This window comes from Gymnoscopelus braueri (assembly GCF_963280865.1).
Source record: "Gymnoscopelus braueri genome assembly, chromosome: 12".
NCBI lineage: Eukaryota > Metazoa > Chordata > Actinopteri > Myctophiformes > Myctophidae > Gymnoscopelus > Gymnoscopelus braueri.
The window spans coordinates 11,277,764-11,292,539 of record NC_137614.1 but is presented as its reverse complement, the minus strand read 5'-3'; the positions used below and the strand labels follow the sequence as shown (position 1 = coordinate 11,292,539).

At 44.9% G+C, this 14,776-nt stretch overlaps 1 protein-coding gene across 8 annotated transcripts in view; it reads right to left on the bottom strand.

Annotated features, from left to right (window-relative positions):
- Nucleotides 1-14,776, bottom strand: part of nav1a (neuron navigator 1a) — a 154,944-nt gene that overhangs the window by 82,923 nt on the left and 57,245 nt on the right. For all 8 annotated transcript variants that reach the window (XM_080444380.1, XM_080444383.1, XM_080444385.1 and 5 more), the window contains 2 exons: nt 8,612-8,714; nt 3,728-4,072 (listed from right to left, as the gene is read on the bottom strand). In XM_080444380.1, the coding sequence (XP_080300506.1) occupies nt 3,728-4,072; nt 8,612-8,714 (448 nt within the window). The remainder of the gene's footprint in view (nt 1-3,727; nt 4,073-8,611; nt 8,715-14,776) is intronic.

The window sequence follows — 14,776 nt, the reverse complement described above, 5'->3', positions numbered from 1 at the left end:
GTGGCAGGAGTCACCGAGGAAGACACAGAAAACAGATGATCCACTGCAGTGATCCTGATGGGAATTAGCCGAAAGAAAAAGAAAGATGTCGTCTCTCTGTCTGTCTGTCTACTTCTCTGAGGGTCAATGTGTCTCCCTCCTCCAAATGCTTTCTCACTCTTGGTCTCATGGACAAGCCAGAGAATGCTGGCTATGATTTCACATCCTTTACACAAGGGGGACAATGCAGGCCTATGAAGTAAAGGGACGTCTAAAGCTTCCCACTGGCGGCCATGACCAGACACTCAGCAACACCACAGGGCCCAGCCGTCTGTCTGCCATTGATTTCCTGGGGACTGGGGAGGGGGTGACATTTTAAACAGGTAACCATGGAGATGTCATGCCTATAGTCAGCAAAGGGCCATTAGGTTGGGTTTAGACAAGCTCAGGCATGAGGGACACACACTATCACACACACACATACACACACACACACACGTCCGCCAGCCACCCTCCCAGTTTGCTATGAGCTCATGTGTTTTTTCGTTCTGTGGACTTAGGAGGGGTCATCGTAACGTGATGCTGTTTGCGTGTCTGACCTCGAAGAATTGTGTCACATCATCCCCTCATAGTGGGGCAACGCAGTGAGAGATGTCCACACACACACACACACACACACACACACACACACACACACACACACACACACACACACACACACACACACACACACACACACACACACACACACACACACACACACACACACACACACACACACACACACACAGGCTGTACACAAATAGACAGTCATGATGGGGTGTGTTAGGTTGTAGCCCATCAGGTGGCAGACAGCAAATGAAGGTGAGAGAAAACAACAGCCTTCCTTCCGTCCCTCATCAGCCCTGTAGGAGGTTCGGTCGTCACGGACACCTGGAGCCCGCCAGCTGGTCCGTGTCAACTGGAGTTTGTGTATTGTGTTTGAGAGGATATTTTAAGGACTTAACGCCGCAGTGTGCAACAACAGGATGTCAAAATCAAGCGATGAGCACATGGCACGAAATTATGTTTTTGAAATCCATGAAAACAAGAGTCACTTTCAGCTTTGCGGAACACACACAATGTACAGTCCAAAAGCAATTAATTTAACCCAATGAGACCTGAGGCCGATTCTACAAATGTCTTCTAAAACCTAAGAGTTTCCTGGAAATACTTATGTTGCTACAGTATATCAGTGGTGCTCAAATCTTTTCATGTCAAGGACCCCAAACATTTTTTATTTGGCCGCGGACCACCCATCTCAAAATATTTTGTTCCAGGGACCCCCAGATGCAAAGATTTGAGTTAAAATGTTCGCTTTAAAAAAATATATATATTCAAAGATTTGCACAAATGTTCACGAAAAAAAAAAAAATGCATCTACGAGCTCATAGCGCGTCACGGAGCTTGTATATCTGCTACTTTTGAAAAGTATAAAATGATGGATAAAGTGGTTAAAATCTAAAGTGAAAAAATCCAAAGCTTTCCCGATCTTAACGGGTTAACATCTAAAGCTCTAAAAAGATTTGGATCCTCATTGAGTTTGAGACCGGGGTTTAATCCGATCATGTACGCAACATGTTGAGTGATCGCTCAGCAGGGGGTCCGTCAGAGCGAGCCATAAGCCAACCGGGTTTTTCCACAGACATCTGCATTGTAGCTCTGCCCAAACTCTGCAAGGGGTCAAATTGGCACCTTGCCCGTTTTGCCAGGAGGCTCACACACACACAGCTGAATATGACAGGGTCGTCGCCGGGAGGGGGAGGGGGGGGGGGGGGGGCTCAGTCAGTCAGTAACTGACTGTGACATCATTCCTTGGCTCTGCCCACAGGGCTCTCTCCTGACAAAGGCTGCGCCAACTTCACCAAGGGGGGCGCCCCCCCCCCCCCCCCCCCCCCAACAGTTGCCAGAGTCAGTGCAGACTTTCAGAGAGGGGGGGGGGGTGGAACTTTCGGGGCGTGTTGTGATTCACAGTGGTGTAAAGTAACAAAGTACATTTACTCAAGTACTGTACTTAAGTACAATTTTGAGTTTTTTTTTTTACTTTACCGGGGTATTTCCAATTTTCACCACTTTTTACTCAACAATCACTACATCTCAGAGGCAAATATTATACTTTTACTCCACTACAATTATACAATTATTAGAAAACTTTAGTTACTAGTTACTTTGTAGATTTTGGTTATTATCACAAAGCCTACAGAAACCACTTCAGCCCTATATACATTTCGACCATTTGAAAATAGCCGCTCTACAAGCTCACAATATGTCGCATCAAAATATGTTTTTTTTTACATTTTATACATTTGAAAACATGTGAAATCAAATGGTACATTCTGCATAATGAGTACTTTCTACTTTTGTCACTTTAAGTACATTTTCATACCAATACTTATGTGCTTTTATTCACGTACATTTTGAATTCCGTACTTTTACTTGTAACTTGTAGTATTTCTAGTTTTCTACATTGCAGTATTGATACTTTTACTTAAGTAAAGAATGCGAGTACTTTTTCCACCACTGGTGATTCATTACAGTGGGGCGGATGGAGGCTTTGTCTGGCTGGTAAACCACTAACTGCAGGACTGACTGCGGTTGCAGGGCTGTAAGTGTTGACAGGTGGCATGGGGGCTCACCTCTCCTCTCACAGGCCGGGACCTGCGGTCATCGTTATTAGGCAGACACAGGTGTGCTGCTTTCCTTTTCCACAGACCACTCTGTAAAATCCTTCAGTGTTCATTTTATATTGTCTCTGCCGGGGTGGAAACCTCAGAATTTGTGTCCAAAACTGTTACTTTTCAGGATTCAAATTCCAAAATAGCAAAGGTCGACAAACTCGAAAGCTTGTAGATCTGCTACTTTTGATGCATTTGTGTGACGCTGTAGTATGATCAAGTAAGGCATTAATTTACGGGAAAAAAACTAAAAGTTAGAATATGGACATAGGAGGTTTCTGCCCGACAGTAACGATATACATGTGTACACTCTCTGAGTTACACATGGCTACATTAACACTGAGGAGTTTACTGTGTTTACGAGGCATTGAGATGCTCTCCCCATGTGGTCTAAGGGTGCTTAGGGTGTTAATGCTGCTGCCTCCAAAGTTGTGAGGGACCAATCAGGGCCCAGTATGCAAATATGGGGCGGGTTTATCACCAGAGGCATTTTTTTAATTTGCCACCTCGGAAATGCAGGTTCCACACAGAGATTCCAGGCTAATGTTTATGCAGTGATATTAGTCTGGCCATGCCAGGCTACCATTCCAGAGCCATGTGGCCCATAAAGGTCATAGACTCATAGTAGCCGTCACCTCGTTTGAAATTCCCCAAAATGAATGGATCTGTTCGATCTCTGCACCGACTACATGTGTCTCCCCCTGATCAGTTTGAATTCCACTGAAGCAATGAACTGCCATCCCCAGAATGTTTTATGTTTAGCATCTGGACAGATGTTGGCACCTGGGGGTCGTACCGTATGGTGCGAGTTCATACACAATAAAATCCTCCATAAATTTTTTTTAACCAACGGAGCCATTCCGTTTGCAACACTCTTCAGAGATAACATCAACACTGAGGATTTTATACAATGTAGGCAGCAGAAAAAAACTGCTAGTGATGCACATGTCAGAATATTGAGGATAAAGGATGCTATTATCACGGAAAAGTAATATAACGAGTAGTGTAACTGGTTGGATAAAGATAACACTCACCCGTTGCCCAGATCATCGATGTCAACGTCATCATCATCGTCGTCGTCGGCGTCTTCATCATCTTCGTTGGGGCTCTTCCCCCCCAGGTCGCTGTCGCTGAGGTAAGCCACCTTCAGGAGGGCGGGGTCAGAGTCGTCCAGCCCCTCGATCAGGTGGATGCGGGAGGTGTGGCTTATTCGGAGGGGCTGGGTGTGGTGGACCGTGGCGATGGGGGCTTCGCCCGCCTGCAGGCGGGGGCTGGCCTGACCCTGCCGCCACGACAGCGGAGAGGAGCGGTTCGATAGGCTGGAGATAGAGAAGGCGGCGGCTTCGTCGCTGTCGTAACACACGCCCCCTTCCTGGCAGCTATACGGAGAGAGAAAAGAGACGAGTTTCACTGAAACACGTGTGCGAGAAGGGTTGCCAACTGCCTGAAGTTCAAATAAGGGATGACATCCGGCCGGGTAACTTATTTATAGGAAAACTAAGGGACGCACAGAAAAAATCTCACTAAATGTACCTTTTTTGTACATTATATTAACCACTTGAACCCAAGCGTCCATATTCTGGGGGGAACATTGGGCAAAAATAGCAGCTATACAAGCTTGTTGTATGCGTTGTGAGCTTGTAGATCGGCTATTTGTGGTAAAGAGATTTGGTGTAGACAGAAAAAAGTACACAGATAACTCCAGTCTATAGGGTTTAAGTGGTATACAACCTGTATTATTATAATATATGTATGAGCTGTTTCAACTTGTAAGATGTGTGTCACGTATTGATTCCCCCAAAAATAAGGAACAAAGTGTGTCCCTCCTTATCAGTTCCAATAAGGGACACGTCTTTTAGTATTCCAAATAAGGGACGATTCCTTATGTCAAGGCTGTGTTCCTTGAAATATGTGAGATGTAAGAGGAAAAATGGCTGCCCTAACTATGGTCAATTGGGGGGGCTTAGAAATGCTCCATTTAACTGACTGCCTGGTCGCCCTTTGTTCTCAAAGGAGTCTTGGAGGTTATCTTTCCTTTCCTCTCTTCTCCTCCTTGCAGCTTCCTTTCTCAAAGGACTTGTGTGTTCCTTAAAGCCTTACGGCAGCAAAGCCTGGTTTCATACTTCGAGTCACTCGCCGAAAATGTGCAGATCTACAAGCTTAAAATTGTGTCGTATCGCAACAATAAATTAAGCTTTACCACTCACTCACACTGTGAAGTTGCTTATGGATTAGTTTTCTTCTTCCAGGTGTATGCGTGTGTGTGTGCGTGTGCGTATGTGTGTGTGTGTGCAACTGTGCGTGCGTGTCTGTGTGTGTGCGTGCGTGTAGCATATAAGTGCGTAGCATATATGTGCATGTACAGTATAATGTCGTTGTCGGGCAGAAACCTGCTATCTCCATATTTCATCATTTTCTTTTTTTTTTCAAGTTTTTTTTTTGAAAATAGCCGATCTACAAGCTCACAACGCGTCACAATGCGGCGCGTTGTGAGCTTGTAGATCGGCTATTTTCACTATTTCTGAAAGCTCTCAATCCATTTCCTGAAAAGTAACAGTTTTGGACATACGAGGTTTCCAAATTATACCGTACGTGGCATATCTGTGTCACAGGAGTGCCTTTGCAGGGGTCTTTCTTTTCCTTTGTTGCCTGTGCCCTGGTTTAAGGCTGAATCCGTAAAGCACAGCCTGCGCTGCATGGAGAGAGAGAGAGCGTTCTTTGTGTGTCTCCAATCCCAATAGCATCACGCTGCTGATGAATCCTCACGTATTCCGCTCGAGCAAAGTGCAGCACAGTGCATTCCTATGCTTAATGCCTTGGATCTCAGCATTAGCATATTAAAAGTTAGCGGGTCTTGGTTTCTGTCAGCACTTCAAACTAATCTTGTCACAACAAACAGAATCAGCTGCCTAAGAAGAGCCCTTTAATAGGAACTAGTAACGAGCACAACCGCCAACGTAAAATAACAGAGGAGAATGTAGGTGACACATAATCAATCAATCAAAACTTTATAAAGGGCCCCTAGGCTACAATGTAGCCTGACGGCGCGTTGCGGGTTCGAGTCCCGTATCCCGTAGTCCAATGTATCCCGACGGCCTTTGCTGCGTGTCTCACCCCATCTCTCTATCCCCATTTCCCGTCAGCCTACTGTCCTATCAATACTAAAGCCAAAAAAATCCCCCCAGACACATGGTCCATAGCAACAATAAGAAATAACAGACAAATACCAAAAGAAACAAAGCTGGACAGAGTCCATTTAAAATCATAAATTCATATACAGGCTTACATGGTTCCACAGTTTAAATGGTTCCACAGTTTAGAGTAAAACCTGACCGAACACAGGGTTTATCAGAATTAAAATGACACAGAGTTAGACAGCCTACACATACATTTGTACATGAGGTTTCCTTGCACTGCTGCATCGTGGCACTTTAAGCAGCAGTCTCACGGAATCTTTAAGTTACTGGTTTTGCTGTTGCGTTGCCACAAGTGGGCAAGTACATAGGGTACAAAGCTCTGAATAGCGTGGACTTCACAGAAGCTGAACACATACTAAACTGACGAACAGTCATGTTAGCTTGTATAACATTCTACGCTGCCTGTTACATTTGTTAAAAGGCATTAAGCTCTGTATCTGTCTAGAGAGATAACGGTTTGTGTGCATCTGTACAGACATTTGATGTATCATCAGCCACTTCCCACTTAAACCCTGGTTGACCGGGGGGGTCCCTCAGGATCTATACCAGGTCCACTCCTTGTTTTCCCTAAACAACCAAATCTCTTTGCGAACCAACAGATAGACCGATAGCTCGTCTATTTTTGCCAAATGTCCGCCCCCAGGAATATGGACGCTATAGGGTTCACGCAGGTTGAATGAGTGGATTTTTCACAGGTTAAAAGCGGCATCGTTGCTTGAAAGGGAAACTTCCACTGAACGAGGCCAGCAGGCCTGCAAGCAGAACACGGCGCGTCCCCTGAGAGCGGCGGAGACAGTGTGTCAAGGTTATTACTGCTATGTACAGTATGAATGGTCCATCTGCTGGTGTAGCCTACTCTATCTCTCCTGGGGACAGTCACAGTGAGAGAGAGAGGAAGAGAGAGAGGAAGAGAGAGAGGGGGAGGAGAGACAGAGAGAGAGAGAGAGAGAGAGAGAGAGAGAGAGAAGAGAGAGAGAGAGAGAGAGAGAGAGAGAGAGAGGGGGCGGAGAGGGGGGCGGAGAGGGAGGGAGAGAGAAAGAGGGGGGGGTCTGGGGGAGAGAGAGAGAGAGAGAGAGAGAGAGAGAGAGAGAGAGAGAGAGAGAGAGAGAGAGAGACATACATGGGGAGCATGGCATGGGCATGGCATGGGCAGGCAGAGCAGTGTTGCCATGGCTGCTTATTATAAGCAACTTTGGGATTGTGTTTTTGTAAAATCGCTTGTAAATATAGGTATAGTTCCGGCGAGTTGCGTTTTTTTTTAGGGCTTATTTCTAAAGTGTAGTTGCTTATTTTCACTGGCTTCCTAATTCTCAAACATCCTCATATCAAGGACCCCCATCTACAAATATTTTGTCCCAGGGAAAACCCCCCCCCCCCCCTACAAGATTTGTGTTAAAAATATTCCATATATTTCACGCTTCTCTTTATTTCTTTTGAAAATAGCAAAAGTATGTAGGGGTTAAATTGGTTCTACTGATTTTGATGCAATACTAACTCATTTTACTGGGTTTCTTTCGCAATATCTGGCAACACTGGCGGGCAGGGAGAGAGACTCTCAAGGACACAAAAAAAAGCTGAACAAACTGAGAGGGAGAGAGAGGAGAGAGAGAGAGAGTGAGAGAAAGAGGAGAGAGAGAGAGAGAGAGAGAGAGAGAGAGGAGAGAGACAGAGCGAGAGCGAGAGAGAGGGAGAGGGAGAGGGAGAGAGAGAGAAAGAGAGAGAGGGAGAGAGAGAGAGACAAAGAGAAGAGAGAGATAGTGGAGAAGACTGACAGGCAAGAAATACATGGTGTGGGTGGTGGGGTGATTATTATTAGTGCACGTGAGTGTGCGTGCGTGTGCGCCCATATTCATGGCATCGCTGCCTGTCTCGTTGTGTATGAACTGTGAATATGATTCGTGTGCATGCATCAGCAGGGTGGGCTTTGAAGTCAGCTTTGCATTAATCCTGCTTTCAGTTGCGTGCGAAAACCCAAAGCACAGCAGACAGAAAGACATACATACTGACAGCCTGCAGTACTGTATATCGTCTCTGTCGGGTGGAAACCTCATATGTCCAAAACTGTTACTTTTCAGGATTCTAATTAAAAAATAGCAAAATTAGCAGATCTGCAAGCTCGAAACGCGTCGCTTCGCGCCGCGTTTCGAGCTTGCAGATCTGCTAATTTAAGAAAAAACACAAAAAGTTTGAATATGGAGATATTTGAGGTTTCTGGCTGACAGCAATGATGTATGGTCACAGTTGGGCAGAAACCTTGTATCTCCAGATTTCAACTTTTCATGTTGTTGTTTTTTCGTAAATGAATGCCCTACTTTGTCATACAAGTAGTGAAAATACCAGATCGGCTATTTTTTAATGTTTTTAAAATTATAATAAAAAAGGAACCGTTTTGGACATACATGTACAAGGTTTCCCCCCCCCCCCCCCGACAGTGACGATATCAGGAACACAGACACCGGTATTGATCTGAAAGGCCACAACACCGGCTCACAGTTAGGAACTGTCAATAAAGATCTATGTCTCCCAATTGCTATTCTTAACTTTATCTTTTGTGTGTGTTTGCATGTGTGTGTCTGTCTGCGTGTGTGTGTGCGTGTGTGTGTGTGTGTGTGTGTGTGTGTGTGTGTGTGTGTGTGTGTGTGTGTGTGTGTGTGTGTGTGTGTGTGTGTGTGTGTGTGTGTGTGTGTGTGTGCGTGTGGCTGTGTGCGTGTGGTGTCTGACCTGTGGCTGAGCTGTGCTCCTCTCAAGCTGGTCATGGTGTCTTCCAGGTTCTGCCGAAGGTCCAGCACATTCTGCACCGTCCTCTTCCTCTGGGACTCTGGGTCTGGAGACAAACACACAGAAACACAGCCTGTGTCATCTTCACAGATAAAGAAAAAGAATAAACCCGCACGCACATTTGTCTGCTCCAATGTAATTTAATGACAACGTTTCGAGCCAAGGCTCAAATTCCTCTTGATCTTCACAGACCAGACGTGCAATACAACAACTCCCCATTGTGATGCACTGAAGTCAGATACCTCACAATACCCACGGCTAAGCTCTGTGCAATCTGGGAACCCATCGCCAACTGAAAATGAAAAACAGCGCCCTCTGCTGTTTGTTCTATGTCTGTTGGCTCTGGGGGGACGATAACGTAACACCAGAGCACAGGGAAACCGGTGTTTGTGATGCGCCTTCAGCGCATCACTTCCGGTTGGTGCGACTATGTTTTCATTCCCACTAACAATATTTCTACACGGAACACTAACACCACTTCTCCCAGAGAACATGGATCGTTTTGGTTATAAGCCCACTTGTTTCTATGATGAAAGAGTAAGTTAAAATGTGAATATATTTCCGTGGTTATGTCTGCTCCGCGGACGCTATTGTTAAATTAGTTTCGGTTTGTTTCGAGGGGGAAAGATCGACGGACATGTGAATCCCGCCCACTACATTTGATTGGGTAAAGCGCGGCCTGCTTCCTGATCTGAAGGCACGCCCACTTGTAGCCCAGTGTGTACATGTTACGACGAGCCTTCACGACAGATTCTCACGCAGTGCAGAATCTGTTCTTGAGAGATTAAGCTCTGTGTAACAGGTTTAGGTTAGCAACCGTAGACATCAGCAGAAAAGTAAAGTTAAAGGCAAAGCATGTAACCTTGCCCTGTGTTTACATAAAACCCATGTTTACCTCTATACCAGCAGTTATCAGCCACCGGAGTAGTGTGGTGGTGTGTGGTGTGGTGTGGTGTAGTATTATTTTTTTTTGCAATAATAATAATGCAAAAACAGAAGTATTTGTTTGCATTTGCTTTTCCCCCCCCATATATTTTCATAAGCTTCCCCCCCCCCCCCATATATTTTCATAATAAAAAAGTGCCATATATCGTATCGTATCGATATCGTATCGATGTCGTGTGCCCAATATCGTATCGTATCATGAAATTAGTCGGCACACCCCTAGTAGACGGGGACAGTGAAAACACCAAAATACAGCATAGATATTGCTATAGGAATAGCTGAATCCTCTACACAGGTATCCTTCCCCCTGTAATGGCTGCCTGCCTCAAGGTCTATGGTCGAGGCTAGGCCAACCATATACTGTAGAAAGAGCAGGCCACTGCCCCACTCATCACAGACAGGTGTGACCGCCGGTTGAACCCAGCAACCCGGATTACAAACAGTCATAAGAGATTGACCAAATCGCATTAAAAAATCGCTTAAAACCCATGAGCTTATTTCACACGAGCAAAACAGATTTATAGACGTCAAACACTGAGACAATGTGTCATAACCAGCTCGGAAGCTTTGATGCATTTTACAGGTTTATTTGTTTGGGGGGGGGGGGGGGACCAACCTGGTGGATTATAGAGGCCAACATGGGATCCTGCAGCCAATTGTCCTGCAATTGTCACTCAAAGTTCTTATCGTGAAGGGATAGACCAGCGTTTCCCAAACAATGGGTCGGGACCCATTTGTGGGTCACACACAGACACATTGTTTTTTTAAATATTTATTTTTTGGCTTTTTGGAAAGTTTTGGGGAGAGAGATGGGGAGTGACACGCAGCAAATGCCGTCGGGCTCGGGACTCAAACCCGCGACACGCTGTCAGGCTACACTGAGCCTATATAGGTGCCTGGACCGCTACGCCAGCAGTCCAGGCCTGCAGACACATTTTTAAGGGTCTTGAGTAAATACCCCTTTTTTTCTCAAAAGATTTTCCTACATTTTAAATAATTTCATGAATAAAGAATTGTAATAAAGAAATTAAAAAAAGATATACAGTATACATATTTTTAAGAAAACAGCTATTTTCACAAGTTTTTACTACATGAATCCTAAAGTCCCTATTCTGGACATAGGTCGTAATAGGCAAACATTCGGTGAGAATAGCAGATGTACAAGCGTCGTGTACATGCGGTGAGCTTGTAAATTTGCTACATAAGAAATTTCTCTCTGTCGCTCTGTCTCTATATTTTCTCACTCCCCTCCGTTGCTCTCTCTCTCTCCTCGTAAAGGGGGATGGTGCGAGTGCATGATCAAAGAGTTATTATGGTACGATATGGGGGGGGGGGGTAGGAGGTGCAGTTCAATAGACCATTAGAGCTGGCCAGCTGATTCTAAAATGAACCTGGATAGAGATTTACTATGACCTATAGACCAGACCAATGAAGTCAAGTTAATGTACTGATGTACCAGCGCTATGTGGGAAACACATCTCTATAGAACAATACACGCACACACGCACACGCACACACACACACACACACACACACACACACACACAGGTTCGGCAGGAGGAGAGGGGTGCTAAATGAGTCCTGACAGTAACAGCATGCTGAGCCGCTCTTGTGCCCCCCCCCCCCCGCCATCTTTGCCCCCTGTGGATGGGTCCAGCTGGCTAGTGAGCAGAGAGGGGGGGGGCAGACCATTCTAATGAGAGGGGAGGGTAAAGTCATGACCTTCCAGAGGTGTCAATCTCAGCAACAGCTGCAAGACTAAACACTGTGCTTAAATATGCACCCCCACCAATCAATGCTGTTGGGTGGAAACCTTCATATGTCCATAACTGTGAACTTTTCAGGATTCAAATAAAGAAATTGCAAAAATAGCGAATCTACAAGCTCAAAAGGCATCACGATGTGACGCGTTTTGAGCTTGTAGATCCGCAATTTTTCTACTTTTGTGTGACACTGTAGTATGACAAAGTACAGGCATTCATTTCAATTTGCGAAAGAAAACATGAAAAGTATGGAGATGAGGTTCCTGCCCGACATCAACATGTCAGGTCTGTGTACACACATACGTTGCACTATAGGGCTGCATGGACAAAATAGAATATCATGCTATTTTTGACCAAACATCGACATCGATATTGTGACCATAATATTGTGATGAAAACAGGAGCACAGCATGCATGCCCCACAGTACACAATTCTTCTCCCATTCCCTATTCCATCCCCTCTACCCCTGGCTTACACACTGAGACCAAAGGTCTTGGAAAATGTATGCACGGTTATGTTTTTCAAGGGTTAACTTCTCTAGTGGAATAAATTGAGATATTTGGAGGAGTTAGTTTTCAAAAACAAAAGTGTACATTTCCTTTCAAAGTATGTTACAATAATTAACAATCTATAAAAAAAATGGAATTCATCTGGATATATCAGGCATGTGATAATAAATAGAAATAGGGGGTTTAACTCATATTCCATTTCCAATGCTAATTTAGTATTTAATTTTAAATAAATCAAATTCCTTGTTTTTTTATTCTGAAAAAGTACAAAATAATAAAATAAATAAATACATTCTGTCTCATATCACAATATCAACATAATGTACAGATCAGCACACACCACAACAAGGCGGCTACAAGGTCTCACACTCACACACACAAACTAAACCAGGCCATACTTATAAGGCTGAATTGATTTCTCCTAAAGGGAATAGTATGGGCACATCACATAGGCAATTGATTCCCCAGCCCTGGGGAAAGGCAGCTCAATGGAAAGATGATGGAGTCATTGTGATGCAGAGTCCAGCCACACAAAGGCAGAGAAACACACACACACACACACACACACACACACACACACACACACACACACACACACACACACACACACACACACACACACACACACACACACACACACACACACACACACACACACACACACACACACACACACACACACACACACACGCCATAAAACATACATACAAACACAAAACAGTTCACTGAACTGTGTGATGCTGCTCCTTTCTTGCACACCGCACACAGTAGCCTACAAGATATCGTTGCTGTAACCGTGTATGTCCAAAACGTGCCTTATTAATTATTATGAAAAAAATCAAACCGATAGCTATTTCCAATACTTTTCTGCGACACTCTTGTATGATGAAGTAGGGAATACATTTACGGGAAAAAAAAATTAAATTTGGAGGTTTCTGCCCAACAGCAACTATATTGAATTCAATATTACAGCTATAAAGTGCTGCATTTTAACCCACATGCAACATAAGGTGCTGCAGGAACAAAGAACAATTCAGATGTGTGGACACACACACACACACACACACACACACACACACACACACACACACACACACACACACACACACACACACACACACACACACACACACACACACACACACACACACACAGACGTGCACGCCTTAATGAGGCCATGTTAATTACCCTAAACGGGAGCTTTGTATAACATCAGCGTTGAATTGATTAGATACAGTGATTATCTATGCAATAGTTTGTGTGTGTGTGTGTGTGTGTGTGTGTGTGTGTGTGTGTGTGTGTGTGTGTGTGTGTGTGTGTGTGTGTGTGTGTGTGTGTGTGTGTGTGTGTCTGTGTGTCACACAGACTTCCTGCCTCTCTTCTTTCTGGTTCTGCTGGTCCCAGCTGGCACAGTGAAAGGGTGGGGGCAAGAAAGAGCAAGTGAGAGAGAGAGAGAGAGAGAGAGAGAGAGAGAGAGAGAGAGAGAGAGAGAGAGAGAGAGAGAGAGAGAGAGAGAGAGAGAGACGGGGGAATTAGGGATGCAAATATTCCTGTCAGCCATGGGTCTGCTCTCAAAGGGGCATAGATGAATTACACCGAGCTGGTTAAATAAGTGTGTGTGTGTGTGTGTGTGTGTGTGTGTGTGTGTGTGTGTGTGTGTGTGTGTGTGTGTGTGTGTGTGTGTGTGTGTACATACACACACGTTAGTGTTAGGAGGCTAACCCTCCTCCGCCTGCCTGCCCTCAATCCACTCATGAACACACACTCATGAACACACACTCATGAACACACACTCAAGGCCTGAAGAGGCTGTGAAATCAACCAAGGACCCTTTCAGTAATGGCCTACTCTCACTAAAAATGATAGTCAGCAAGTTAGAGATAGAGAGACGGAGAGACAGAGAGAGAGAGAGAGAGAGAGAGAGAGAGAGAGAGAGAGAGAGAGAGAGAGAGAGAGAGAGAGAGAGTCAGAGAGAGAACGTGTGTATGTGTGTGTGTGTGTGTGTGTGTGTGTGTGTGTGTGTGTGTGTGTGTGTGTGTGTGTGTGTGTGTGTGTGTGTGTGCGTGTCTGTGTGAATACAAGAGAGAGAGAGAGAGAGAGAGAGAGAGAGAGAGAGAGAGAGAGAGAGAGAGATGGAAAGGGATGGAGGAGAGAGAGGGAGAGATGAACCCTCTGAATCTCAATTCAAGTCTGCTCTAAGCCAGAGAGAGAGTACAAGCGAGTCAAAAAGACTTTTAACAAGCAATTTGACTCTGAAAGGGTGAGAATCATCACTCTAAGATTTGACTGTGTCGTTACCAAAGAAAGAAAGCCGGTGAGAAAAGCGAGCAGCGCAGCCTCACATTTTTATTCAGTAGCTTTTAGTCAGCCCACTACACCACAACACCGACAGAGTGAAAAGACAACATAAATCTACAGCTACAAAGAAACGCACTGTCTATTCCTGTGTGTGCGTGTGTGTGGTCGGGTCACAAGTCCATAAAGTTGAATTGCTGCCCTTTGCGTCAGAAGCAGCAGCAACATAAAGGAGGCTGTTTCTGAGAGCTGGATAGAAAACATAAACACAACAAGCACATGGTCACATGATGTTGTGGTGTTGTTGAAGGGGGGCCATGCTCTCTCCCACACACTATTGTTCCCCACAACGGCAATACATCAGCTATAGCCATAACATTACGTGACTGCGGACCAAAAGAAACGCATATTTTAAAGACCACATTTTTTAATTACATTGTACCAAGCCATATCATTTAACCACTTGAAACCCAGTGTCCCTTGTTCTGGCATGAACATTCGGCAAATACAGAGCCCTGGGGACTCTGACCTCCTTCCCCTAAAAATCAGCTCAAAACGTTCTACTATGCTGCCACCAAAGTGTGGCATGTCTTAC